The sequence below is a fragment of the Babylonia areolata genome, chromosome 8 (assembly GCF_041734735.1).
Source record: "Babylonia areolata isolate BAREFJ2019XMU chromosome 8, ASM4173473v1, whole genome shotgun sequence".
NCBI lineage: Eukaryota > Metazoa > Mollusca > Gastropoda > Neogastropoda > Buccinidae > Babylonia > Babylonia areolata.
In genome coordinates this window covers 12981780-13008823 of record NC_134883.1, presented here as the reverse complement: position 1 = coordinate 13008823, position 27044 = coordinate 12981780, and the positions used below count along the sequence as shown (strand labels likewise).

The window sequence follows — 27044 nt, the reverse complement described above, 5'->3', positions numbered from 1 at the left end:
ATCCACACAGTTGGGCCAAGGCTGGTAAGAAACTGCTTCTGTTCTAACAGAACTGTGGGGTAGGGAGGTTAAGGTGGTAGGTGATGGAAACAAGGAATTAAGTTTGTGCAGATCTAGAGATCTACCATGTGTTGCTTTGCGCTTCAAGGGATAGCAAAGTCTCCTTTACCTCGGAAGTAAAAAAATAATCGAGAGATACTAAAAAAACAACAACCATGATTTAAATGGCGTTATTATGTCCACTACAATCACATCTATTTATCGCATGAAGAGGAAAATATCAACATTGCTTTAAGTATTGGATTTCGTCAAGTGACTTCAGATGCGCTGCAGCAGTGGGGATTAGTCTGCTAGCTTCAGAACTAAACATGCATGGTTCAGTCCTGCTTGCATACCTTTTTTTTTCTTTTTTCTTTTTTTCTTCTTCTCCCAAGCTTATTTCATATATCATATTTAATACAGAGCACTTTTCATTGAATTTTTTAGATATCTTTTTTTTTCTCTCCTTATGATTTCTTGACTGGATAAAGCACAAGTGAGTCTTGAAGGCTTTGCCTGTTGTTTTTGAAAGTAAAATTCTATGTTTCCTGATAACATGAATTTGAAAAAAAAGGAAAATGAAATAAGCGAGTCCAAGAAACATAAGTGAAGGGATCAGTCAGGCATGGATGCACAAGTTGAACATGCCCACATCATGCACGTCCACACCATCTCTGTGCAGAAACGCAGTCAGGAGGGTTCCGGGGGGCAGCAGCAGCAGCAGCAGCAGACAACTCCGGTCTCCCCAGACGATCAACACGCCCCCAAAGCCAAGCGTCCAATGAATGCATTCCTTTTATGGTCACAGACCAAACGGCCTGAGTACATTACAAAGTTTCCGCGAACAAACAACAGGTGAGTCTAGCTGTTCTATGTTGTTCTGTGTTTGAAGGTGAACTTTTTCGTCGAGTGTTTGTGCATCAGAACTTTTGCTCAGAAATTCTTCTCTCTCTTTTTTCCTTCCTTTTTTTTTTGTGTGTGCGATCTTGCAGGCCAACGTATGCACTGAACAACTTGTGCAAGAGTCTCCTTTAAGTTTGAAAGCCAGCAGAAGACCCTGATGTGTTGAACATCGTCTACTCCTTGTTGAGAGTTGTTTTTCGTAATGGAAATGCAAAAATGCTCAACATACATAGCCCTTCAATGCAGTGTTTGCAAAACTGCTAAGTTGTTAAAACAAATGATAAGTTCATTGATGTGTGCACATGCTTGCAGGCACACACACGCAACACACACACACACACACACACACACACACACACACACACACACACACAGAAAGGAAAACTCCATACAGACATAAACAAATCCTGTTTCAGAAAAAAAAAGAGACTTTAGAAGCTGTAGCTCAGAAGTGCAAAGGAAACGACCATGAAGTTTGTCATTTAAGGTCTGACTGGGTGTTTACATGAAATAACCAGCATCCGGCAGGACTGATGAAACTCAAGTAGATAGCTTCTTAGTCATTTGGATGAGACGATGAACCAAAGTCCCATGTGTTGCATGCACTTAGCACATGTAAAAAAACCAAAAAACAAACAAACAAACAAACAAAAAAACATGGCAAAAACAGAGTTTTCCCTTGCAAAATTGTTTTGAAAAATCCACTTTGATAGGAAAATAGATACACTTACAGGCAGAAAGAAAAAAAAGGGTTGTGGGGAAGAGTAATACAATACAATACAATACAATACAATACAATACAATACAATACAGTACAATAGTGACAAAGAGTAACACAATATGATGCAATACAAGAGTTTCTTGTTTGTTTCATCACACCTGGTACATCACACCTGCCTTGTTTCACAGACATCACACCTGGTACATCACACCCGCTTTGTTTCACAGACATCACACCTGGTACATCACACCCGCTTTGTTTCACAGACATCACACCCGCTTTGTTTCAAAGACATCACACCTGGTACATCACACCCGCCTTGTTTCACAGACATCACACCCGCTTTGTTTCGGAGACATCACACCTGGTACATCACACCTGCCTTGTTTCACAGACATCACACCTGGTACATCACACCTGCCTTGTTTCACAGACATCACACCTGGTACATCACACCTGCCTTGTTTCACAGACATCACACCTGGTACATCACACCTGCTTTGTTTCGGAGACATCACACCTGGTACATCACACCTGCCTTGTTTCACAGACATCACACCTGGTACATCACACCTGCCTTGTTTCACAGACATCACACCTGGTACATCACACCTGCTTTGTTTCACAGACATCACACCTGGTACATCACACTTGCCTTGTTTCACAGACATCACACCTGGTACATCACACCTGCTTTGTTTCACAGACATCACACCTGGTACATCACACTTGCCTTGTTTCACAGACATCACACCTGGTACATCACACCTGCTTTGTTTCGGAGACATCACACCTGGTACATCACACTTGCCTTGTTTCACAGACATCACACCTGGTACATCACACCTGCATTGTTTCACAGACATCACACCTGGTACATCACACCCGCTTTGTTTCACAGACATCACACCTGGTACATCACACCCACTTTGTTTCACAGACATCACACCCGCTTTGTTTCACAGACATCACACCTGGTACATCACACCCGCTTTGTTTCACAGACATCACACCCGCTTTGTTTCAAAGACATCACACCTGGTACATCACACCCGCTTTGTTTCACAGACATCACACCTGGTACATCACACCTGCATTGTTTCACAGACATCACACCTGGTACATCACACCTGCCTTGTTTCACAGACATCACACCTGGTACATCACACCTGCTTTGTTTCACAGACATCACACCTGGTACATCACACCTGGTACATCACACCTGCCTTGTTTCAGAGACATCACACCTGGTACATCACACCTGCCTTGTTTCACAGACATCACACCTGGTACATCACACCTGCCTTGTTTCACAGACATCACACCTGGTACATCACACCTGGTACATCACACCTGCCTTGTTTCACAGACATCGCTCCTGGTACATCACACCCGCTTTGTTTCACAGACAGCACAAGTGGTACATCACACCCGCTTTGTTTCACAGACGTCATACCTGATACATCACACCTGCATTGTTTCACAGACATCATACCTGGTACATCACACCTGCTTTGTTTCACAGACATCACACCTGGTACATCACACCTGCTTTGTTTCACAGACATCACACCTGCTTTGTTTCACAGATATCACACCTGCTTTGTTTCACAGACATCACACCTGGTACATCACACCTACCTTGTTTCAGACATCATACCTTGTACATCACACCTACCTTATTTCACAGACATCACACCTGGTACATTACACCTGCTTTGTTTCACAGACATCACACCTGCTCTGTTTCACAGACATCACACCTGGTACATCACACCTGCTTTGTTTCACAGACATCACACCTGGTACATCACACCTGTTTTGTTTCACAGACATCACACCCGCTTTGTTTCACAGACATCACAAGTGGTACATCACACCTGCTTTGTTTCACAGACATCACACCTGCTTTGTTTCACAGACATCACACCCGGTACATCACACCGTCTTTGTTTCACAGACATACACCTGCTTTGTTTCACAGACATCATACCTGGTACATCACACCTGCCTTGTTTCAGAGACATCACACCTGGTACATCACACCTGCTTTGTTTCACAGACATCATACCTGGTACATCACACCTGCCTTGTTTCAGAGACATCAGCAGCATGCTGAGCAAGGAGTGGCGCCGCCTCAGTGAGTCGGAAAAGAAGCAGCTTCAGGAGGCGGCCAAGGTGAAGGCCGATCGACAGAGGCAGCAGTTCCCAGACTGCTGGAAGCGCAAGCATCATCATTAACTTATTTATACTGGAGTCCACACCCCAAGGTCAGTGCCTCAATGCTGAACACTTTGCATTGTTTTTTTTGTGGTTTTTTTTTTATTGGTTCTTTAATCGAAAGGATATGTGCACACATGCATGCGTGTACACACACACACAATCTCTGGCACTCACATGCAAACACACACACACACACACACACTCTCTCTCTCTCTCTCTCTGCCACTCACACACACAAACACACACACACACACACACACACACACACACACACACACACACAACACACTGCCACACAAACACACTGTTATACAAACGCACACACCGTGACACACATGCACTCAAACATATACTCTCTCTCGCAAAAAAACAAACAAATAAACAAAAAAACACACCTCTGCCAGGGTTTGAACTCAAGTACTCCCAGTCATCAGTCCAAGGCACTGACCGTGTTCTCTAAGGTGGCCAGTATTTCACCAGATCATTGTTCTTGTCAGATTCTTATCTTGCAGGCAGATGTCGAGTATCTGGGCATGTCATGTTTAATGTGACCAAACACAGCTTATATCACAGATTGACATAAGCTCACAGTTGGGCCAACAGCAAAGTGAGAGCTGTATTATCAATGGTTCCTCTCGCCTTTGCTTTTTTCTCTGTATCTCAATGATTTAGAGTTGTATTTGACTGAGCATAAGAGTCCATCTGTTGATCTTTTTATTGAATTGAACATTTCAGAGTTAGATAATTACATGCGATTATTTGTACTGTTGTATGCAGATGACACAATTTTACTGTCAGAGACGAAAGAAGGATTACAAGAGTCCCTCAATGTTTTTCACAAATATTGTTTAAAATGGAAACTAGTGGTCAATGTAAAGAAAACTAAAGTGATGATATGTAATTCTACAAACAAGCTAAAGCCTGTGTTTAAGTTTGGTGATGCATGTTTGGATGTTGTCAATTCTTTTAAATATCTTGGCATCGAATTTAGTAGAAACGGAACTTTTTACAAAGCTAAAAAAAATGATTTATGAACAGGGCCAAAAAGCTATGTTTTCGTTACTTCAGTCAGCCAGAAATCAAGATTTACTTTTACATATCATTCTAGACATATACCAATCTATGATTGTTCCTATTTTGTTGTATGGTGCAGAAATATGGGGTTATGAAAATGTAGATATACTTGAAAAATTAGAATTGAAATTTTTGAAACGCTTGTTCAAACTGAACAGAAATACTATGACCCAAATTGTTTATGGAGAAACTGGTATTTATCCAATTAGTGTGCTAGTGAAAATGAGATTAGGTCGATTTTGGACCAGCTTAGTGATATCAAGCACAGAAAAATATTCTGGGAAAATATTTTTGATATTACTTAACTTATATCAAAATGGTATTTATTCTTCAAAATGGATGAGTTGTATCAGACAAATTTTAATAGAAACAGGGTATGACTGTGTTTGGGATGCTCAGTTTTTCTTGGAGAGGGAATCTTTCTGCAAGAATGTCAACATTGCTTTGAGAGATAGTTTTCAAAATCTATGGAGACATGCTCTTGAGGCGAGTAGTAAATGTTTGTTTTATTGAAATTTCAAAAGTGGATTTGGTAGAGAAAAATATATGTCAAATGCCTGGTAATTATGTTATCAGCTTCTTCAGATTTTGAAGTAGTAATCATAAGCTGGGAATAGAAACAGGGAGACACAAAGGCATACCACGAGAGTTACGGCTTTGTAAGTTTTGTAACATGTCTGTGATTGGTGATGAGTTTCATTTCATAATGGAATGTCCCAATTCTGATCAGTTACGAAACAGACATGTTCCTAAAAAAATATTTGTCTCCAAAATCGGTTTTTAATTTTTGTAATATGCTCAAAGGAGGCAAAAAAGTCATTTTAGCTGTAAGTAAGATGATTAGGTTTGCAAATGTTGCCTAGTTATACTTTTGGAGTTAAAAGACATTTGTGTTTTCTCAATTTTTATATGACATTGTTGTGTATTTAGAAATGTTTGTTCTGGGCATGAAAAGTTTATTTTGCAGTAATCCTCCATACTCCAATAGGAGTGAAAGGATAATTAAAACTTGAAACTCCATTGCTATAGGAAATCATTTACAGCATAGTCTTTTGTGAAGGACTATGACTCTCAAACTAGGAGGCAAAATTCCACTGACTCTTAGTGCTGCGGCCTTGGGGGGCTAGTTGGCCTTTGGGAACCATCGCAACACCAACTGTCCCAAAACCCTCTTGGCCAAGAGAGTGGGGATGTAACTTGGGCAAGACACTCTCCACTGTAATCAAATTCTGGCACAGATAGTCAGGACAGCAGTTTCCTCCTCTGCTGTTCTGATGAACATGACTGACTATCATACTTACAGGCAGTGCACTATTTCAGTGTGTGTGTGTGTGTGTGTGTGTGCACGTGTGTTTACAGACTACATCTGGAGGTGAGGAAACTGATCTCAAGTCATTGTCAACACATACAGCAAGGCAGCACACAAAATGTCGTCTGCCGCATCATTAACTTATTACGTCCTGACTGCCGCTTCGTGCTCCCCATGGACGGCTGCAGTCTTCCTCCCAGCAGCCTCCTTCAGTCGTTGTGATGCCAAATCTGTGTTCGCTCAACTCCAGACAACTTAAGTATTATTTTCCTTTCTTTTGCTGCACATCTCATCAGTCTTCCTTTTCTATGCCTTCCAAGCTCGTCTCTTGTCCACCACCGGGGGCTCAGCTGATGTGGATCTAGTATTATAACCAAGATGTTACCATGGTTTATTTTCAAATGACAGTTTATTTTGTCTTCTGTACTGCCATCTTTCCAACGACATGCATTATTTCAGGGGAATGCCTCGTTTTGTTTTTCAGTCTTGAAAGAAGTTGCATCTGAACTGTCTTCCACAGGACATGACTTGCTGTCTGTTTATGAAAGTTGAGAATCTGGTACTTTTTTGGGGGGGGGGTTGTTGTTGTCCACAAGTGGAGTTTAAAAAAAAAAAAATCCTGTGCCTCAGCTTTGGAAATGAAATGTGTCAAAAATGGATAGAAATAATCAAATGGAAATGCTCAAAGACTAACTCTTTTTACCAGCTTAATGTGAATTCAGATTCTGTACATCAGCTTTGACCTTGGATTTCTAACACCAAGTATTGTCAGGGCTGTGATAGTATGACTGCAAGAGGCAAGCTTCAGAGCAACGGTAGAAGTGATTGGTAAAGTGATTGTCTTGTTTTCTAACTCTAATTCACCCAGCCATAAAGACCTCTCCTGCCGATTCAAGTTTCAAACAATTATGTAGCTGAAACAATAATATATTGCAAAGTTTTCTGATGCAAACGTTGCACTGTCAAGATAGCAAATGAGAGAGATCACCAAACTGTCAGACGATGATGAAGTGACTACATTCATTGGGTGTGTCCAATACATACAGCAGCAGATGCAGGGAAGATTGGATGGAAAAGTGGAGGGGTGGGTTGAACATGTAGTGACAAATGGTGGTTTGAGTTTGGGGAAAGGATGGTGAGGAGGGGGGTATGGGTCAAGATTCTGTTAATGAAGGGGCTTAATCCATAGAACCTGCTGTTTTTTTTTTTTCACCATTGTCAGACAGGATAGGAGGTGATGATATGAATGATGCAGTGGAAACACAACAAAAGATATGTTTGCAGCAGTCTTTAGTCCTTTATTCACACAGCTTTCACCTGTTTCATAAATGCGGGTTACATAAAAAACTGTGAATTCGAATGAAGACAAGGTGAAGTCACCAGCACCAGTACTTGGAACCAGAGAAGAACTGGAGTCATAAACACAAAGAGAAAGTGATAAAATCAAAGAGTCTGATCCAGTATGGGATTTACCTGAATCTGTGATGTGTTTTTAAGTACAGATGTTATCTATACATGCGGTCAGTGTGTTTCCAGAACCAAGGCCTCACCGCTGCACATTTTTTTGAGTATATGTGCACTACATTCAAGGAGGTGACAGAGTGAATAAAAAGAGAAATGTTTCAACTGGACTGGAATCGGAGATATTAAAACAGCATGTTTTAACTATACAGGTATTGGAGATATTTAAAACATTTCGACTGTTTTGTATTTAAAGAAAAGAAGAAAAACAACAAGAAACCACCACCACAGAGATTGGTTCCCAAGTTTTGCCATTTTTACACAGGAGAAAAGAACTGTTGTGATTTTTGTCAGCTGGAGAATTATAAGATGTTTTTAAGAAAGACAAGGCCCATTTCAAATGTTCAGTGTCTCAGTGTCAGACATGCAGCTCAAAGGTGTCATCCTCATGTTGTGACGTAAACTTGTGGTTAAATCCTATGAGAGGGGCTTGAAAGAATGTTTTTAACACACATTTTCATCATGTTATCACACAAAAAATATTTAAAAATTAACCAAAGGTCAACTGGAAACAAAATAAAGGATGTTTACCTGTTTTTCGGCTTTTTTTTCGTGACGGTAAATATGCATGGTTTGTTTCCAGTTGACCTCCGATTGATTCTGGAATGTTCCTAGGATGATACGAAATTTTGTGGAAAAAATATATTGAGTTTACGCCCCTGTCCTAAAGAAAGATGGTTGAAGGTCCCTTAGCCTTTTACAGCCATATGACGGTGAATTCATAGCTTCTGTGTCTATGGCTCACCATGAAGATCAGGCCCAATCCTCTCTTGTTTTAACCTTCCCCAACTGAAATCAGGTACTCATTCACACCTGGGTGGAATGAGGAAAAACAGAGTAAAGTTGTTTTTTTTCTCAAGGACTTAAAACCAGGTTGAAACAGGGATTGGAACCTGACCACTGCATCAGAAGTCCAATGCGTTACCGATTCTGCCAAGTGATAAAGACACTGTACACTTAGAGGGCCATGTGATAAGACTCACAACTTTAGGACCTTGCAGTTTACACCTGTTTGGTAAGCTACCCAACTTTCCCCTTGCCTTGTGTTATGTAGAAATTTTATTGTACAAACACTTCTGTACTTCTGTGATTGTTACACCAGTTGCTTTAAGAAGAAAGAAAAAAAACAAGAGAAAGAAACGAGATCATCATTCACAAAGTGTCACTGGAGATTTTTGTTGTTGTTTTCAAGATGGCGATCTCCCCGAGGCAGTAAGCCATGCTGAGCTTGTCTGCTGTGATACTTCACAGAACATGGACAGGGGATCAGTGAACATGCCGATATTTCTAGTTGAGTTTGCTTGTCATGCACTCGCATGTTTTACTTTTCCCCCTCTCCAACAGAGACACTCTCGTGTTCTTCGCGCTTCTCATACTCTGTAGCTCCTGTAACATATTGTGATGCAAGATGTTGTGATTTTTTTCATGTAAAGTGTTATGAATATTGGTTATTTGTACTATAGATGTCCAGTCAAAGTTTGCAGACTGAAGCATATGATCAAACCGCAGGAAACATTCATGACGGGCCAGTGTTGGGACGAGTGAAAACTAACGTGGGGCTGTCCATCCACGGTGACTCGATTTCTGTTTGCTGTTTCATTCAGCGGTCTGTTGAATGCTTACACCATTCATCTGAAGTGTGTTCATTTGGCAGTCTGTTTTTCACACTGAATTGTGCCACTGATTTTCACCACACGGCCGACTGGGAAACAGGGTAGTTTTGGTAAAGCATGCATGTGCAGTACTGTCACTCGTGTGCTGTGCGTCCATATTGACAGCTCTTTCTGCTGTCACTTGACTCTACCACAATGTTAATCGCTGTTGAACATATCAGAATCAACTGCTAGGTTTGTATGCAGTATTTTCCAATCAATTTTTGGAAAAATTCAAGCATGTTGTTTAATATCATGGTTTACAGAAGTAAGTGTATATAGAAATAAGTAGTACTTCAAACTGCTACCTGTGCAGCAGAATGAATAATAGAAGGCGAAGTAATGAATTGTCTTAGGGCATAGTGCTGAATGAATGTTACCTCCACCAAAATGTTCACGGCATTTATTCTCAGACCATGCTTACTTTTCCCCACAAATTTGTGTGCGGGGAAAATATTTGAACTATTTGCTTGTTGACCCTTACTACTGTAATCAGGTCAGTGAAGTAGAGATCTGAAGGACAGAAATTGAATGATACATTGTGTTTCATTGTTGTGGAGACTTGATTAGCATATCAGAATAAAGGGCCTCAGTCCCCATGTCAAACTGATCACCACAGAGAGATGTTTGATGATCTTCTTCTGTGTTCGTGGGCTGCAACTCCTGTTTTCACTCGTATGTACTCGAGTGGGCTTTCACGTCTATGACCGTTTCTACCCCGCCATGTAGGCAGCCATACTCCACTTTTGGGGGTATGCATGCTGGGTATGTTCTGGTTTCCATAACCCACCGAACGCTGACATGGATTACAGAATCTTTTGCTTGCGTATTTGATCTTCTGTTTGTGTATATACACACGAAGGGGGTTCAGGCACTTGCAGGTCTGCACATATGCAGACCTGGGAGATCGGAAAAATTGCCACCCTTTACCCATCGGGCGCTGTCACCGAGATTCGAACCCTCAGATTGAGAGTCCAACGTTTTAACCACTTGGCTGTTGCACCGTCATTTGATGATCTGACAATCTTGTCTCATCACAGGGAGATGATGGTCCTGAACTGATCAATGTGCCTCATCCGTAGAAGTCAGGGATTATGATGAAACATTGACTGTCATCATCTACTGTAAACCAACTACCAGTAAGCATTTTGATGTCAGGAAATTAAAGAGATAAAAGATTTACCTTTTGTGAAGGAAGTTACCCTCATTCTGTCAAGGATCAGCAGCCTAGTACAGATTCATGTATTTGCACACACACACACACACACACACACACAGTTTGTGACTTCCAGATCCACACATTTTAGAAACCTGTCTTTGTAATCATGTACATAGTCTTAGAGACATTGCATTGTATGTTTGTCATGTGAAACGATACAGATGTATTTAAAATGAGGGGGTGGGGTGGGGGGTTAAGTAACTTGACAATTTTGTTTTCACGTGGCATCACAGTGTGTGTCCCTGACTGTTACCAACAAACAAGAAGTGTTGTTATCAGAATGCTTCCAATGAGAAGAAAGCAAAATAAATCAAAACCATCTGCAGATTCCCACCCATTGAGTCACTGTGCCAGCATAACTCATGAACTGACCAATGTTCTTCACTGGTCACCAGTGTGGCCAGTGGACAACATCAGCTGTTGAAAGTATAACAGTTCTGAAATACATGTTTGTAAAGGCAGCCTTTGTGTTAAGATAACATGTTCTGCAAATACTTTTGATAAACCCAAGTAGCACACATTACTTTTGTTTATGCCTTCATATGAAAGCACGTTTTAGCATTTGTATAAAAAAAATAAACCCAGTTTTGGAATGTGTGCATGTTATTGATGGACAAAGTCTATAAATAGTTTTGATAAAACACAAATAGTTCAGCTTTAATTTTTTCACATAAAGCTTTTTTTTCTGTAAACATGGTACTTAAGTTTTTTCATAATCATGTTCAGTATTGAAAGGTATGTTTTAGAATCTATTGAAAAATAAACCCAGTTTTGGAATGTGTGCGTGTTTAACTAGGGACCATAAAATCACAAGGTGAAAGTGAGGGAAAATGTGTACATGTGCGAGAGGAAAACCAGAAACCAAGGTAGAAAACATTTGGGCTGCCGTCATAGCATCTGTTTGACTGTTGTTTGTGTTTGATGGTATTTGTATAAAAAAAAAACCCATCACATTTGTGCCAGTCACCATATGTGTTCAGAAACTTTCAGTTTTTGACTTGAGAAATACATATCTGTCAGCTATGATTCAGTTTTTAAGGTGAGAAATATGTATTTGTCAGCTATGATTCGGTTCTGGAAGTGAGAAATACAGGTCTGTCAGCTAGGATTCAGTTCCTGAGGTGAGAAATATGTGTATCTCTCAGCTATGATTCAGTTCTTGTGGTAAGAAATGCACCTCTCTCTCAGCTGTGATTCAGTTCTTGAGGTAAGAAATACGCATCTCTCTCAGCTGTGATTCAGTTTTTGAGGTAAGAAACACAGCTCTTTCTCAGCTGTGATTCAGTTTTTGAGGTAAGAAACACAGCTTTCTCAGCTCTGATTCAGTTTTTGAGATGAGAAACACATGTCCGTCAGCTTTGATACTCAACAATGGAGTTATCACAAAGGTGTTGCTGCTGTTCATGAGTATAAACAATGTTAGTTGTTTTGGGTTTTTTGGTGTTGTCATTATTATTGCTGATTTATTGTTGCTTTTTTTCTACCTTTGTTTATATCAAAATATAGATTAACAAAAAAAAAGAAGAGGATCTGTGTATGTGACAATATATCTGAAGTAATTGTGGGGGTTGTTTTCAGCTTCACCCAAGCAGGTGAACCCTCCCTCACCTGTGGGAATTCTAGAGGCTCTTTTGAATAACATGTATCTCCACCCTCTGGAAACTCTACGTTAGAAGTTCCCCCCCTTTTTTTTTTGTTGCTCTCTAGAGTTCTTTCCTTTTAGTTGTCTCTACTTATTTTTTACACTGGATGGTCCATTCACTTTTTTTCTTATAATACCCTGAATATATATATATATATATATTCAGGGTATTATGAAAATATATATATATATATACACACACACACACATAGAGAGAGAGAGAGAGAGATTTCCCCCTCTTCACCTTTTTCATGGCGTTCTGTCTGGGCATTCTATGCTGTTTTCAATTTTGTGCGCTGGAAAAGAAACTTGCCTGTTTCTGATTTGGAATGTCTGTTGTTATAAACAATTTTGTGTATTGTATTATACATAATTATGTTTATGCTCAGGTTTTTTTTTTTTTATTTCTTTTTTTTAATCCTCTGGCAAAAATCATTGACAAAATCTAGGTTTATGTGTATGAATATTACTAGCTGTGTTTATTTGTTCCAGTTGCTTGTGTGCATGTTTTTCCAGGTTCTTCGGGAGGACTAGTAAAGATTTACAGTTTTTCAGGCCTGACATGGCCTTGTGCGGTCAGCTGGGATTCAGCAACAATGATAAATAAATAAGGAATTGAAAGTGATGAATGCTTGGCATTACTGACCTTCACGGGAGGCATGCTGGCAGGTAAATTGAAATCAATAAGATCTCTTTGGAGGGAACAAAATTGACTAAATAAAGATTGTTGGAATTTTAAAAAAAAGAATGTATAACCTATTTAGGACCAGTTCTAGCCATCCTTCACCAGACATTCACTGTGTCCAGTGCTGGATTCAACAGTATTTCCCACTGCACTGATGCCCATCAATCTTGGAATTTGCTTCGATTCATATCAAATGTTTTCCTTTTTCCACCTCAAGTTTGCAATGCCACAGCAATGGCTATTTCGTTTTGGAGGTACAAACTGATTTGTAGAAACAGGGGGGGAGGGGGGAGGGGGGAAGGAAATCACCTTTTCAAAACATTTTTCTCATTGTGGATGATGACGTGTGCGTTAGCAAAGTGTTCAGTGTGTCAAGCGTCGATGTCAGTGAAGTCCACGGTTCAAATCCAGGCAGTATCTGGTGTGTGGAGGGTTTTATCTGACCACCCCTATCAAGCAGACCTCCTCGTGCCTTAATCCCTTTCATGCTTGCGGACACACACGAAGATCAAATGCCCATATCAAAAGATTCCCTTGTCCAAGTCCATGTTCTGTGGGTTATGGGAATGGATGGGGGGGGGGGAAAGGAAAGAAAAAGAAACCTGGTGGAAATGGAACATGACTGCCTAGAACTGATATTATATATAAAAATCCTCTCATATGAGCGAGTAAAATACGGGGATCAGACCTTCAAATGGAGCAGAAGGGTTAATACCCCTATCACTAGTACAATCATCTGAACAAAGTACTTTACATGGGACAACATGGCCTTCAAAGAGTTATGAATATTATTATGAGATATAAATTTTAAAGTCTTTGTTAAAACCATGAGATCTTCAAAATGCATATGAATATTATCAAAGAAAATGTTTAAAGACTTGGAAAAAATTGTGACTTTTGGAGGGGGGAAAAAGTTAAGAAATAAGCTTGCAGTGTGTGATAGGAGATTGGCAACAGGGACATAGGCATTATCACTATAATTCTCCCTATTTTGTCAAGGTTTATGATGAATACCTGATTGAATAAATGGTAATTTTATTTTTTGTTTCTCCCATTTATGGAAGTAAGTTCTCATGTAAGTCTGTGGCTTCAGCAAAGGTGAGGAGATTAAAAATTTAAAAATCTTAAGAAGAAGTCTGTTCCTTTTTTTCATCAGCATTTTTACTTGTATCATGACAACTGCTGTTCTGCTTCTTTTATCTTATTTTTTGCTATATCAAGTGGATGTTTGTACAGAGGAATCTGTGTGCAACAAAAATAGTCTGAGGATAATTTTCTCTCACACAGTCACTCTGACTAGTATACATTAGCAGTAATTTGCATGAACAGTAACATAACAATTGGGTTACATGAACATATATTTATACGAGGGTCATTCAATAAATAAGGTGAATTTTTCGGTATAAGGACTTCTAATACAGATAGAAGCTTACTTTTTTTTTCTTTTTTTTTGTTTTACTTCTTTTTCACATGGATTTAATTTGTTTTGCAGATAAAAAAAAAACTTTGAGAGTTTTGGCGATTAACAAAGATGGCCGACCAAGAAGCATGCTCCAGGATTGAACAGCGGTCAGTTATCAAGTTTTTGGTTGCTGAAGGGTGCAAACCAGTTGAAATTCATAGGAGAATGTCAACTGTGTATGGTGCCACATGTTTCAGCCGAAAAAATGTCTCCAAGTGGGCTAAATTGTTTAAAGAAGGACGGAGCAGTGTTGAGGATGAAGACAGGCCTGGAAGGCCTACAGAAGTGAGGTCTCCTGAGGTGATCGAATCAGTCAATGATCTCATTCGGTCTGACAGAAGGGTGACAGTGGATGACATTGCAAGGACTTTGAGCTTATCTGTTGGGACAGCACACAGAACTGTCCATGATGACCTTGGCTACTCAAAGGTCAGCTGCCGGTGGGTGCCAAAGATGCTTACTCCCGAACGGTGCAGACCATCAACGAGCTGGGCTGGGAACTGCTCCCTCATCCCCCTTACAGCCCAGACCTTGCCCCTTCAGACTTTCACCTGTTTGGTCCCTTGAAAGCGTTCATGAGAGGCACGAAGTTTGAAAGTGACGATGAAGTAAAAAATGTGAGCGACTGGCTGAGACATCAGTCCAAAGATTTTTACGCTGAGGGAACACGGAAGCTTGTGCACAGATGGGAAAAGTGTGTGACAGTGCTGGGAGACTATGTTGAAAAAAAAAAAGAAGTAAGCTTCTATCTGTATTAGAAGTCCTTATACCGAAAAATTCACCTTATTTATTGAATGACCCTCGTAGTATAAAAATCAAAATAATCCACACAGCTGAAGTTTGGTTTCCAAAAGTCAATTAAACTGAATCAGAAGTTCCATTATGCTGAAAATTATTATGTAAATAAAATGATTTTTTACCCCAAGGATATGTAAATTTTAAAGTCAGGATATGTAAATTTTAAAGTCCACAAATACCACCCACACCCTGTAAATTAAACGAAAATGGATTTTGTTGCAGATATAAACCCACCGTACCCTGACAGGGCTTCCAAACAATGATTTTTTAATGCGTCTTGTGTATGATGGATAAGAGGATCCACCTAGATTACAAAATGAAAAAGCTTCCTTTGTGACATAGCTTTGATTCTTTATCAACTTCTTGTAGGTAAGGTTTACAGATTGTCTTTCAAACGCTGATCAAAACTGGATTCTGGCTGTTTACTGAGAAGCTGCAAAATGTAACAAAATGTATGGGGGAAAATGTACAGAGAAACACATGAACAAAAAACCAAAACAAAAAACTCTGTAAGAAAAAGGGATGGAAACTGTGCTATGCAGTGGATAATTTTAATTAATAAAATATTGGTAACAATAAGTGTTTCTGTTGACAGTGACTGTGAGAGTACATGCCTGTTTCTTTTTTCTTTTTCTTTCTTTCTTTCTTTTTTTTTTTTTTTTGATGTTGCTCACTTACATGTTTGCACACAATTTGTGTCCATGATATAAACCTGTGTTTCAGTGTGTGTGTGTGTGAGAGAGAGAGAGAAAGAGAGAGAGATTTTAACAAATCCATTTTCTCTGGAAATACTTTGTCAACACCTGATTTGGCTTCAGAATTGGAAAAAAAAAATCACTTCTTTCCACACGTTCTAATTACAATGACAATGCACTTCTGGTATGGGCACAAAAAATTGCAAAGACGCACACACACAAAAAAAAAAAAAAAAAAAGTTTCTAAGATTTGGTTAATGCTATATTTCTCTTTCTTAATCACAAAACTTAGCACTTGAATCTGATATAACAGCTTAAATGCAGTCATTTAATCTTTCTAGTTTAAATAGGAACTTCTGCCTCGTATGAACTGATGCACACATGTGCCAGAACCAGCAAAATTCTGCTAAATAATGGGACAGCAATCAAAATGTACTATGGAATTAAAAATAATAAAAAAGGATCTTACTTAATTAAAACATTAGATTTCAAATTCAGACTCAAAGCACAGAAAGACTACTGTGTTTTAAACACAGTGTGATGGTCTTATATTATCCAAATTCACCCAAGTGGTCACTGGTCTGGAAAAGAAGTGTCTTCTATGGATATACATATTCAGCCGATGCACTGATCACAAAAAAATATATATACATATTACTGAAAGGAGGCCACTATATTTTATTCAGAGATTGATATGTGCAAAGGCCTTCTTACTTCCTGCATAATATCCAAGAACAACATATTTACTTTCACAAACACACGCATGGAAGTAAAAATTTTACCATAAAAAATTAACTTGCACTATGTGTGCATTGTCTGATTTTTTTCTCAAGAATCTCACAAAATTCTGATTTCTAAATTTATAGATCAGTATGATCATTGGAGGAAAAAAACTGTAGTTTTTGAAAATGAGTATGAATTTTCACGGATTCTGACAATGATAAGTAAATTTTTTTGGTGTTCATGCCAACGATGAAGTGCTACATAGAGGCTTTTGCCTCTTGGTTTTTTTTCCTCTTTAATCTAAAAACAACTTACTTTTGTAATTCTTATAATTTTACTGGAACGAATAACTATGAGGCACTTGTGTTTGTGTGTCACTTTTCTGACTCAAACAACCATGTCTCCTTTTTTCTCTTTTTTTTTTTCATGCCTCATTTTCTTTTCTTTTTTGTGTCTATGAATTTGGGACAATTTTTTCTGTTTTAATGATGAGTGATAATGTACATAATGCCGCTTCTATGGGGGGGTTCATTCAGGTTTGAGACAACTTGACAAGGCCTGAACTCTCATAATGTAACCCAATGTCAACCGGGCACAGGAGATACAGGCACCTGATGTGTTCGTCAGGAAATCTCGAGCAACGTTCTTAAAGATGCATCTGTGAAGAGGGACAATGACCACCATCTATCATGTGCTTCTTCTTTTTCTTTGTTCGGTGGCTGCAACTCCCACGTTCACTCACATACACACACACGAGTGGGCTTTTACGTGTATGACCGTTTTTACCCTGCCATGTTGGCAGCCACACTCTGTTTTCAGGGGTGTTGGTTCCAGTCTTCCCATCTGAGCCAACAGCACCACTCAACTGTGCTGTGGGAGCTGGCCACAGGTTGGAGAAAACCTGCCTGATGGGACTGAAACCCATGTCCTACCAGTGGTCTGTCCCTGACGCTAACCGCTTTGTCACAACAGCTGGTATGCCTCACAGTCCCTTTCACACACAAATATCCACACACACACACTGGTATGCCTCACAGTCCCTTTCACACACAAATATCCACACACACACACACACTGGTATGCCTCACAGTCCCTTTCACACACAAATATCCACACACATACACACTGGTATGCCTCAGTCCCTTTCACACACACATATCCACACGCACACTGGTATGCCTCAGTCCCTTTAACACACACATATCCACACACACACACACACACACTGGTATGCCTCACAGTCCCTTTCACACACAAATATCCACACACACACACACACTGGTATGCCTCACAGTCCCTTTCACACACATATCCACACGCACACACACACACACACACTGGTATGCCTCAGTCCCTTTCACACACACATATCCACACACACACACACACACTGGTATGCCTCACAGTCCCTTTCACACACACATACACATGCTCACACACACACACACTGGTATGCCTCACAGTCCCTTTCACACACATATCCACACGCACACACACACACACACTGGTATGCCTCACAGTCTCTTCCACACACACACATACACATGCTCACACACACACACACTGGTATGCCTTGCAGTCCCTTTCACACACACATCCACACACACACACACTGGTATGCCTCACAGTCCCTTTCACACACACATATCCACACACACACACACACACACACACTGGTATGCCTCACAGTCCCTTTCACACACACATACACATGCTCACACACACAATCTCCTTCATACTACAACAGTCTACCTTCTGTGCCCATCAATGTGGAATTGTTCCACTAGCAGCCGAGTGGTGTCTCCCCACTCTCTCTCTCTGTCCTTCTCTCTGTCTGAATACAAGATTTAATACAGAAAGAGAACAGAGAGAAAATCAAGGTGTGCTTTCACCTGAGTGATGAAGATGGGAGGAGAAGAAAGAAGATGGAGGAGAGATTCTTATTCTTGTTGCTTATAGTCCAGCCGACCGCACAGGGCCATATCAGGACTGTCAACCATACAAATGCTCAACCGCGTCAAAACAAAACTGTCACATCTACAAAAAAAACACAACCAAAAAAACAAAGAAAGAAAGACAAACCCACAAAACAGTTCATGACACAGTATCCCAACCATTTAGCTTCTTATGGCAAATAAGACTAGGCCATGCTGAGGACGCCAGCCATTCCGCTTAATTTATCATCCCCAGATTACAAACAATCATAAAAAAGAAAAAAAACAAACAAACAAACAAAACAAAAAACAACAACAATACTTAAAGCAAAAAAAAAGGCTTGCTTGAAAAAAGAAAGGGGAATGGACAGGGAAGGCTGAAAAAGGAGACAACAATGAAGAAAGAAAAAAAGGCAGAAACAAAGAGAGTGACAGAAAAGAGGAAATTTCTAGCACAGAATTTCCAGAAGGCGGGGATGCTATTATACTGAAAGACCCCCAGCATCCCCATGGGGGGATGGAGGAGAGAAGACATGCACCAGAAACAAGACCATCCAATGAACACACAGAAACAAGACCATCCAATGAACATACCAAAAACAAGACCATCCAATGAACACACCAGAAACAAGACATGAGAACATACCATAGAACAAACCATTCTTCACCGTCAATGATTTGGATTACAGTGTATTATGCTGTAACAGATACAAACAAGCATAAATACTCGTACTAACAATGCAATGATAAATGTATTGCACAAAACCTTCGTACAGTTCATGTCATACCGATTATGAAAAATGGGACTCAGAAAAAAACCCCAAGGCATTTGAAAACCTAAACTAATTTTTAAAAGCAAACAGCATCACACCCATCCATTGGTGACCAGGATTTTTCCATCATCAATCAACAGGCTGGTTTCAAAAAACGATTTAATACGCCCTGAAAAAACATCAGGGTCCATATAACACAATGTCCAAAGGCTGGAGTGGAGAATGAATTATGTAATTTTGTAAAAAAAATATACAAAAAACAAAACAAAAACACCCAAACAAATCAATAAACAACATTGAAAAGAGAAAACAGATAGGAAAGTAGAACCAATGGCACTGTGACACAACTCTGTATTCCTGGAGGGGGGTGAGGGGAAGGGGGGGGGGACACACACCTAAAAATAACAACAACAAAGTATCTTTTTCCTTCTCTTGCAAGGAAGCGAAGGCAGTCTTGTTCTATAAAGCATGAGAAAGGAAGGGAGAGAGAGAGAAAGACAGGGAGAGAGGAAAAAAATGCTAGTATATTCTGACAGAAAACTTTTTTTTTCTATTTTAAGTGGATGAGAAATAATTTTGATTTCACACACAACTACTACAACTACTGCACACACAAAATAAAATCAACAATCAAAGGTACTGTAAAACCAATGAGGAAAAGAGCAGAAAAAAATCTGGAAATAAATGAATAACCTTTCCCGGGAAGAAAAAAAAATATCCCAAAACAAAAATTATTGCTGCTGTGCTCCAGTATCTATATATATTCCTTTGTCAGTGGATCATACTCAGTATATGGCTCTTTATTAAGACCTGTGCTGGACATAGCAAGCTGTTTTTGTTGTTGTTGTTGTTGTTGCTATTGTTATTTCTTTCTTTCTTAATTTTTTTTAACCCTAAAATCCACCTCACTGTTATTATTTTGTTTGTTTATTTTCTTTTTTTTTTTCTCCATTTCAGAACAAAATGATCCCAAGAACTTGCAGCTTTCTTCACTGATGTACGTCCATAAGCATGAAAAAAACGGTTTGATGCAGTCAGATATAAAATATAAAGGCCTACAATATGACTTCAAAAACTGCTCTCACACAGTCTCTGGGTAATATATGCTGAATGAATGCTGATTGCTAGCCATGTTACTTCACATCAAGTATCTCCGTTCATCTTTACCCATGTCTGATCATTCAATATCAGTGAGACAGATCCATCATATTTTCATCCACACAAACTCATGACCAGATTGGGCCACAGACACACATTCGCATGTTTCGCCAATGCACAAAAATTTGGCCGTGTACATATCTTGACCACTGATTTTTAACTGTATACTTGGAAGCACACACACACACACATGCACATGCACACACACTCAAGAGCACATATTCGTAAAATTCTAGTTCTGGTCACAACCACTCCATACTACATTTCTCCGTATGGCAACTTGTACATAAAAAAATAAAAAAATCATTCTGTGCAGAATTCAAAGATCTTACTATAGTACTCAGAAAGTTTCTCATTGAAATCCATAACAAAATTAATTACAATGAAATGAAGTCCTAAGCGTCTGCCCCATGAATTTAAACCCAGAAGCTAAAGTTAAATCACTAACAAAATAGCATTTAAAACTTAAGCTGTAAAATGTTCAGTGTACACTATCTACAAAATAACAATCACAACTAAATAATTCCTGTATATATGAAATATGAATATTCCCAATAAAACATACAAGGTATGAATTCTGGACTGTCTTTTTTTCATTTGCAATGTTTCTTGTGATCACCCTCTATAATACATAGATTGTAACATATTACTTATTTGTTAACCTTGCTGAGAAGCTAGGAATTAATCAGCAGATATATAGTAGATTCCCCTCTTTAAGTAATTTCATTTGAAATCTCAGCTTTGTTGAACATTATTCACAATGGGAAGTCGGTTTCAAAATAACGAGCTTCTCCACACAGGAAGTTAAAAAAAAAGAAAAAAAAAAGGAAAAAAAAAAAAAAGATTAAGTATGATATCTTCCTGACAACAGTAGATGTGAATTCATATCAAAGGTTCAAAGAAAAACAAGTGTATTCAATGCAACTGATGAACACATCAAGGTACACAAATGAAAAAAAAAAAGTTTCACAACCAGTGAATGTCTGTGAAATCAGTTAAAAAAAACATCAACACTATCCTTGACAAAAAACAAAGAAATAATTTTTTCTTTCATATGTAAACAGATATAAGCTGGAAATTTGTTTCAAATGTACCACAGCACACATGGAATATAGTTATGTTTTCCGAGCGAAATGTACAGATCAAACCTGATCCAAAATATTACCCAAAATAAAGATACAGATCAAGACCAAAGATACACGCATTCAGTTTGTACACAGTTGGAATGTGCTATGTAAAAAAACAACAATAACTGATTCCTAAACATACATATAAACACACTTCTACATCTATTCTTTCACAGGATCATCAGAAGCAGAAAAGATCATTGTTGGCATGCGTGATGTGGTTTTCATGATCTTATTTTACCTGCAGTAAACAACTTGTACTACAGTCCTGGATGATCAAGGTGTCCAAAGGATTAACTCACTCAGTACGGCCAGTCCTCTCTTCTCCTCTACACAGACACCTCGGACGTCCAGTGGGTGTCTCAATGACCCAACCTTTAGCTTCCGTCGTCAGAATTGTGATAGTCTTTGTCAACATTCACCTCTTCAGTATAAGAGCCTTCCGCTTGCAATATTTTGATGGTGGTAATTGGGGTGAAACGCTGTTAACGTCGTCTCTTTTGCCGTTCGTATGGAGAGTGTTAAACCGTCAAGTAAAGTAAATAAACAACAGGTTGAAATAAACAACAACAAAGATACTGAAAAAGCACTCTGGCACTTCACACTGCCTAACAGTTCATGAAGAGATTTTCAACATCTACAAAAACAAACAAAAAATCTGTCATACCTCCAATGTGTTCAGACATATATATATATCTATATATATACATACACACACACACACATACATACTGATATATCTATTACTTGTAGTGCCAAATACATGAAATCTTAGGTTCTTCTTTTGGATCTCCTGTCAGAACCAATGTAGATGCACAGAGTTTTCAAATTAAAGCAGTTTAATGCATCTGCACCATTCACTTCACATTCTGCGTGAGGTGTATGCAGTCATCTGGTATTTGCGTTTTAATGCTGGAACGCTACATAATAATGGTTCCTGTTAATCATCAAAACATTATCCTTAATTTCAAAGTTGTTTTCACTGCATTTGTTTTATATAATACTTTAATTCTAAGTTTGTTTATTTGTTTTCATGATAAAATTTCAAGCAATGCAAAATTTCAAACTGCAGGACAGAAAAAAATATGTGGCCCACCGGCCTCTTAACTCTCAGGTTCAAATTAATAGCACCTTACTGTGCAAGGTAAAACAGCTCAAGGCATTTTTACTTCCTCCACACAACCAAGGATAAAGTCCAGCCAACCAAGGACAAAAACAAACTGCCCACAACCAACTTGAAACAGATGATCTCTGAATCAAAACCATCAAAGATCAAAAGAATACACTAGCTCACAGAGATCATCATTTGCCTTAAAAAAACACACAAAAACCCCCCAAAAAAAACCCACAAAAAAAAAACAAAAAAAAAGGAACCAAATTTCGTAAATTATTTAAACTTCTATATAGCCATGGATTTTCAACAGAACAAAAAAAAAAACTAAAAAAAACACTTATATATGTAGATATGAACATTAAAGTTATATCAAAATGTCTAAATCACCAACATGAGTGAACTGTTGAAGAAACTTTTTTTTAATTTTTTTTTTTACATATATATATATCTATTCACATCTGGAGAAATCAAGTGTGGTTCTGTCAGTGACTTCATTGAAATAAAATCTTACAAAAACAGCTAGCAACAATGAACCTTTGAAAAGGCTGAGACAAGCTCAGTAAAGCATTGATTTCCACAACTACATCAATGATTAACTTGCCAATCAACAAGTCTAGTTCACACACACGCTCCCCCCTTTCTCACTCTCACCCACACATCCATGACACACACACGCACACAAACTTACACACAGAATTCACACAGGGAAGGTTATCACGAACTGACAGGCCTTACACCCGAAAAGTCTGCTGTTTACCAGTGGCAGAATGAAACATGGAAAATGAAAACATGCAATTCTTGTGAGGCTTCGACAAGCAACTTAAAGCCTTAATTTTATTCTGTTTAAATCTTGCCAAGACCAAATATCCATGAACACTGACCAACACTTTACTTTCATTCACTTTGGCAGCCAAACAGATAATAATGAGGTACTGAAAAACCTTTGTAACCACACTTGCGTTTATGGTGATGGCAGTGGTGATTATGACACAACAGTTATTTGTTGTTCGCGATGGTTGCTCCATATCCATGTTTAAGATTTTATCCAGATTTCATCTATTTTCACCACTCCATATCCATGTTTAAGATTTTATCCAGATTTCATCTATTTTCACCGCTCCATATCCATGTTTAAGATTTTATCCAGATTTCATCTATTTTCACCGCTCCATATCCATGTTTAAGATTTTATCCAGATTTCATCTATTTTCACCGCTCCATATCCATGTTTAAGATTTTATCCAGATTTCATCTATTTTCACACTGCTCCTTCAGACGATTAAGAAAAAAAAAACACTGGAAAAATCTTTAAAAAAAAAATTAAAAAAAAAAGCTGTGGAGAATAATACATTTTTGATGACTGAAACTGCTGCTATGGTACAGAAGCAAAAGTAAACCACAGAAATAAATAAAGACAAAACACCAATCATATAAAATGAGCGATAAATGCTGGAGGCAACACAAGTGCAAAAACCTGTATATCGTCCAGTTTCGTATGAGCCATAGAACAAATAAGGGTGGAAACGACTTTACACGGAAGGAAGCAAAGTGTGCAACTTGGCTTAACCTGAACGAGGTCTAGGGGTGCTCCGGTATTGTGTTTTCCACATACCACCAACTGAGGAAAGGTACTGGCTATTGCCTGCACCAGTTTGTCAAGGTAAGAAGGAAGGTGGTAGAACAGTTTAACCCTTTGAGCCCTGACCACCGCTTTACTGGTGGTAGAGAAAAATGACATAATGCCTAGCCACCATCTGAGCGGTGCGTAAACACTTGTGTCGTGTTTTGCTATTGGTTGACTTATATTGAAGAGCCTATCAGAAAAACTGTAATATTCTGACGTCAGCGAACATAGTACCAACATGGCCGCGCCTTTTCACTGTGTTTTGTGCATGTGCTTTGGATAAAAAAGATCGATTTCTACCATGAGGCGTGCAGAGTCTCAACCTGACACGCCTCCTTTGATCAACTGATTCTGCATCCTCAGATTCATTTTCAACATCACTATCTGTAGCAAAATCATCCGATTCCAATTCCACCTCACTATCAGAGTAATCATTGTCATACTCTACTTCCGATAAATTATCAAGCATATCAGTTACTTGCTGCATTGTGTACAGTTGTTTTCTCGCACGTTTTGTCCCTGATTTCTGCCCTGACGGGCCAGGTTGAGACTACACACTTCAAGTGTTTACGCAACGCTCAACCGGTGGCTAGGCATTATGTCAATTTTCTCTACCACCAGTAAAGCAGTGGTCACGGCTCAAAGGGTTAAATACCAATTATTTGCAAATTTTAGCTCAGGAGCTCAGGCAGAAGGGTTAAAATTGCTCAGGAACTCAGGGCTCAAAGGGCTAAGACGCTCATCTGCCAATATAGTGTCTGTAAGGGTCTGGGGTCAACTGCCAGTCTAGCCCTTTCTCCCAAGTCTTACTGGAAAATCAAACTGAGTGTCTAGTTCTTCTTCTGCGTTCACTCGTATGCACACGAGTGGGCTTTTACGTGTATGACCGTTTTTACCCCGCCATGTAGGCAGCCATACTCCGTTTTCGGGGGGGTGCATGCTGGGTATGTTCTTGTTTCCATAACCCACCGAACGCTGACATGGATTACAGGATCTTTAACGTGTGTATTTGATCTTCTGCTTGCATATACACACGAAGGGGGTTCAGGCACTAGCAGGTCTGCACATATGTTGACCTGGGAGATCGTAAAAATCTCCACCCTTTACCCACCAGGCGCCCTCACCGTGATTTGAACCCGGGACCCTCAGATTGAAAGTCCAACGCTTTAACCATTCGGCTATTGCGCCCGTCGAGTGTCTAGTCATTTGGAGGAGATGAAAAACCTAGGTTTTCGTGTGCAGCACACACTTTGCACACTGAAAAAGAACTCAAGGCAACAAAAGGACTGTCCTCTAGCAAAATTCTGCACAAGAAGTCCACTCTTGATAGGTACACAAATATATATGCATGCACTCAAGGCCTGACAAAGCTTGCTGGGTTATGCTACTGGTCTGGCATCTGCCTAGCAGGTGTGGTGTAGCGCATATGGATTTATCTGAATGCAGTGATGCTTCCTTGGGAAATTAAAACTGAACCTGAAAACATACAGGGAAAACCAACTCACCAAAGGAGGGCATTTTTGGAGGAACTCTCTTTCTTCTACACACACAAACTGTTCATATATTCAATCAGATGACAGAATTTTGTGTGTATGCACCAACATACACAAAACAAGAAAAACCAAACTAGTTTAAAGTCTGTTAGGCACTTTGCGGACATTTCCGCAAAACATTATATACATTTTTACGTTGTGCTACCACTGACTGAATCAAAACGAAAACAAATAGAAGAAAATCTTTGCTGACCTGTTGATTCAAGACAACTGAATTTCATTATTCCTTCTTTTTTTTTTTATTGGGGGAGGGGGGTTGGGGGGGGGCAGTCAAGGATGCAACAACTATGTCCACAATTGTAATATGGTGGAGGAATACCCTGAAATACCTCAACAATGGACCTTCATATCAGAACAGTAAGACATGGGTTAGCTTTTAAAAAATATTCTGCACAAAGTCAAGTGCATGCAAGGGGGAGTGCACACACTCACTACACTATAGTTTGGTGCTTCCAGTGCTTTCAACAGCTGCTGAGAAGATGCCAGTGTTAAAGTTTACCCCTCCACACACACACATATGAACATATTCAAATCAGGGTTCTTATGCTCACTTATCATATGAAAAAAACAGGAATCTAAAACAACCTTGGACAGAACTAAGGAAAAAAAACAACCATATGCAAATTCAAATCATAAGATCTAAATACTGTAAGTTTGGTTTTAGCAGGTTTTGGTATACATGTACACCGTGAAGTAAAACGATTTCTGAAACTGTAACGGACTTCATCAAGACTTATCTTCACTGGACAGTGAATGAAAGAATCACTGCTCCCAATTAAAAACTGAAGAGAATATGAAAACAAAAATAAAAGCGTATGTAAGTGAGCTCTTGTCCATTCTGTGAACCATTAAGCTGACACACACGTTCACACACATACATTCACACACAAACATGCACATGCCTCCAACACACAAACATGCATATATCATTAATTGCACCCTGTGAGACCAAATGCACAGGAATAATCCTATCAATCAGTCTGTTCACAATCTAAGTATTAAAGCATTTGTGCAAACATTTTATCAGTCTGTTCAAAATTTAAGTATTAAAGTATTTGTGCAAACATTTTGTCATTTCCTTTTTCATGGATTTAA

The 27044-nt window shown here is 39.1% G+C and overlaps 1 protein-coding gene across 4 annotated transcripts in view; it reads left to right on the top strand.

Moving 5' to 3' along the window:
• Positions 1–15187, top strand: part of LOC143284543 (uncharacterized) — an 83317-nt gene extending 68130 nt beyond the window's left edge. For 3 of the 4 annotated variants that reach the window (XM_076591303.1, XM_076591301.1, XM_076591305.1), the window contains exons 10-12: positions 722–894; positions 3763–3933; positions 6320–15187. In XM_076591303.1, coding sequence (XP_076447418.1) covers positions 722–894; positions 3763–3904 — 315 coding nt within the window. In that variant the 3' untranslated portion in view covers positions 3905–3933; positions 6320–15187. The remainder of the gene's footprint in view (positions 1–721; positions 895–3762; positions 3934–6319) is intronic. The other variant, XM_076591304.1, reaches the window with a different exon arrangement.
• Positions 15188–27044: the final 11857 nt, after the last annotated feature.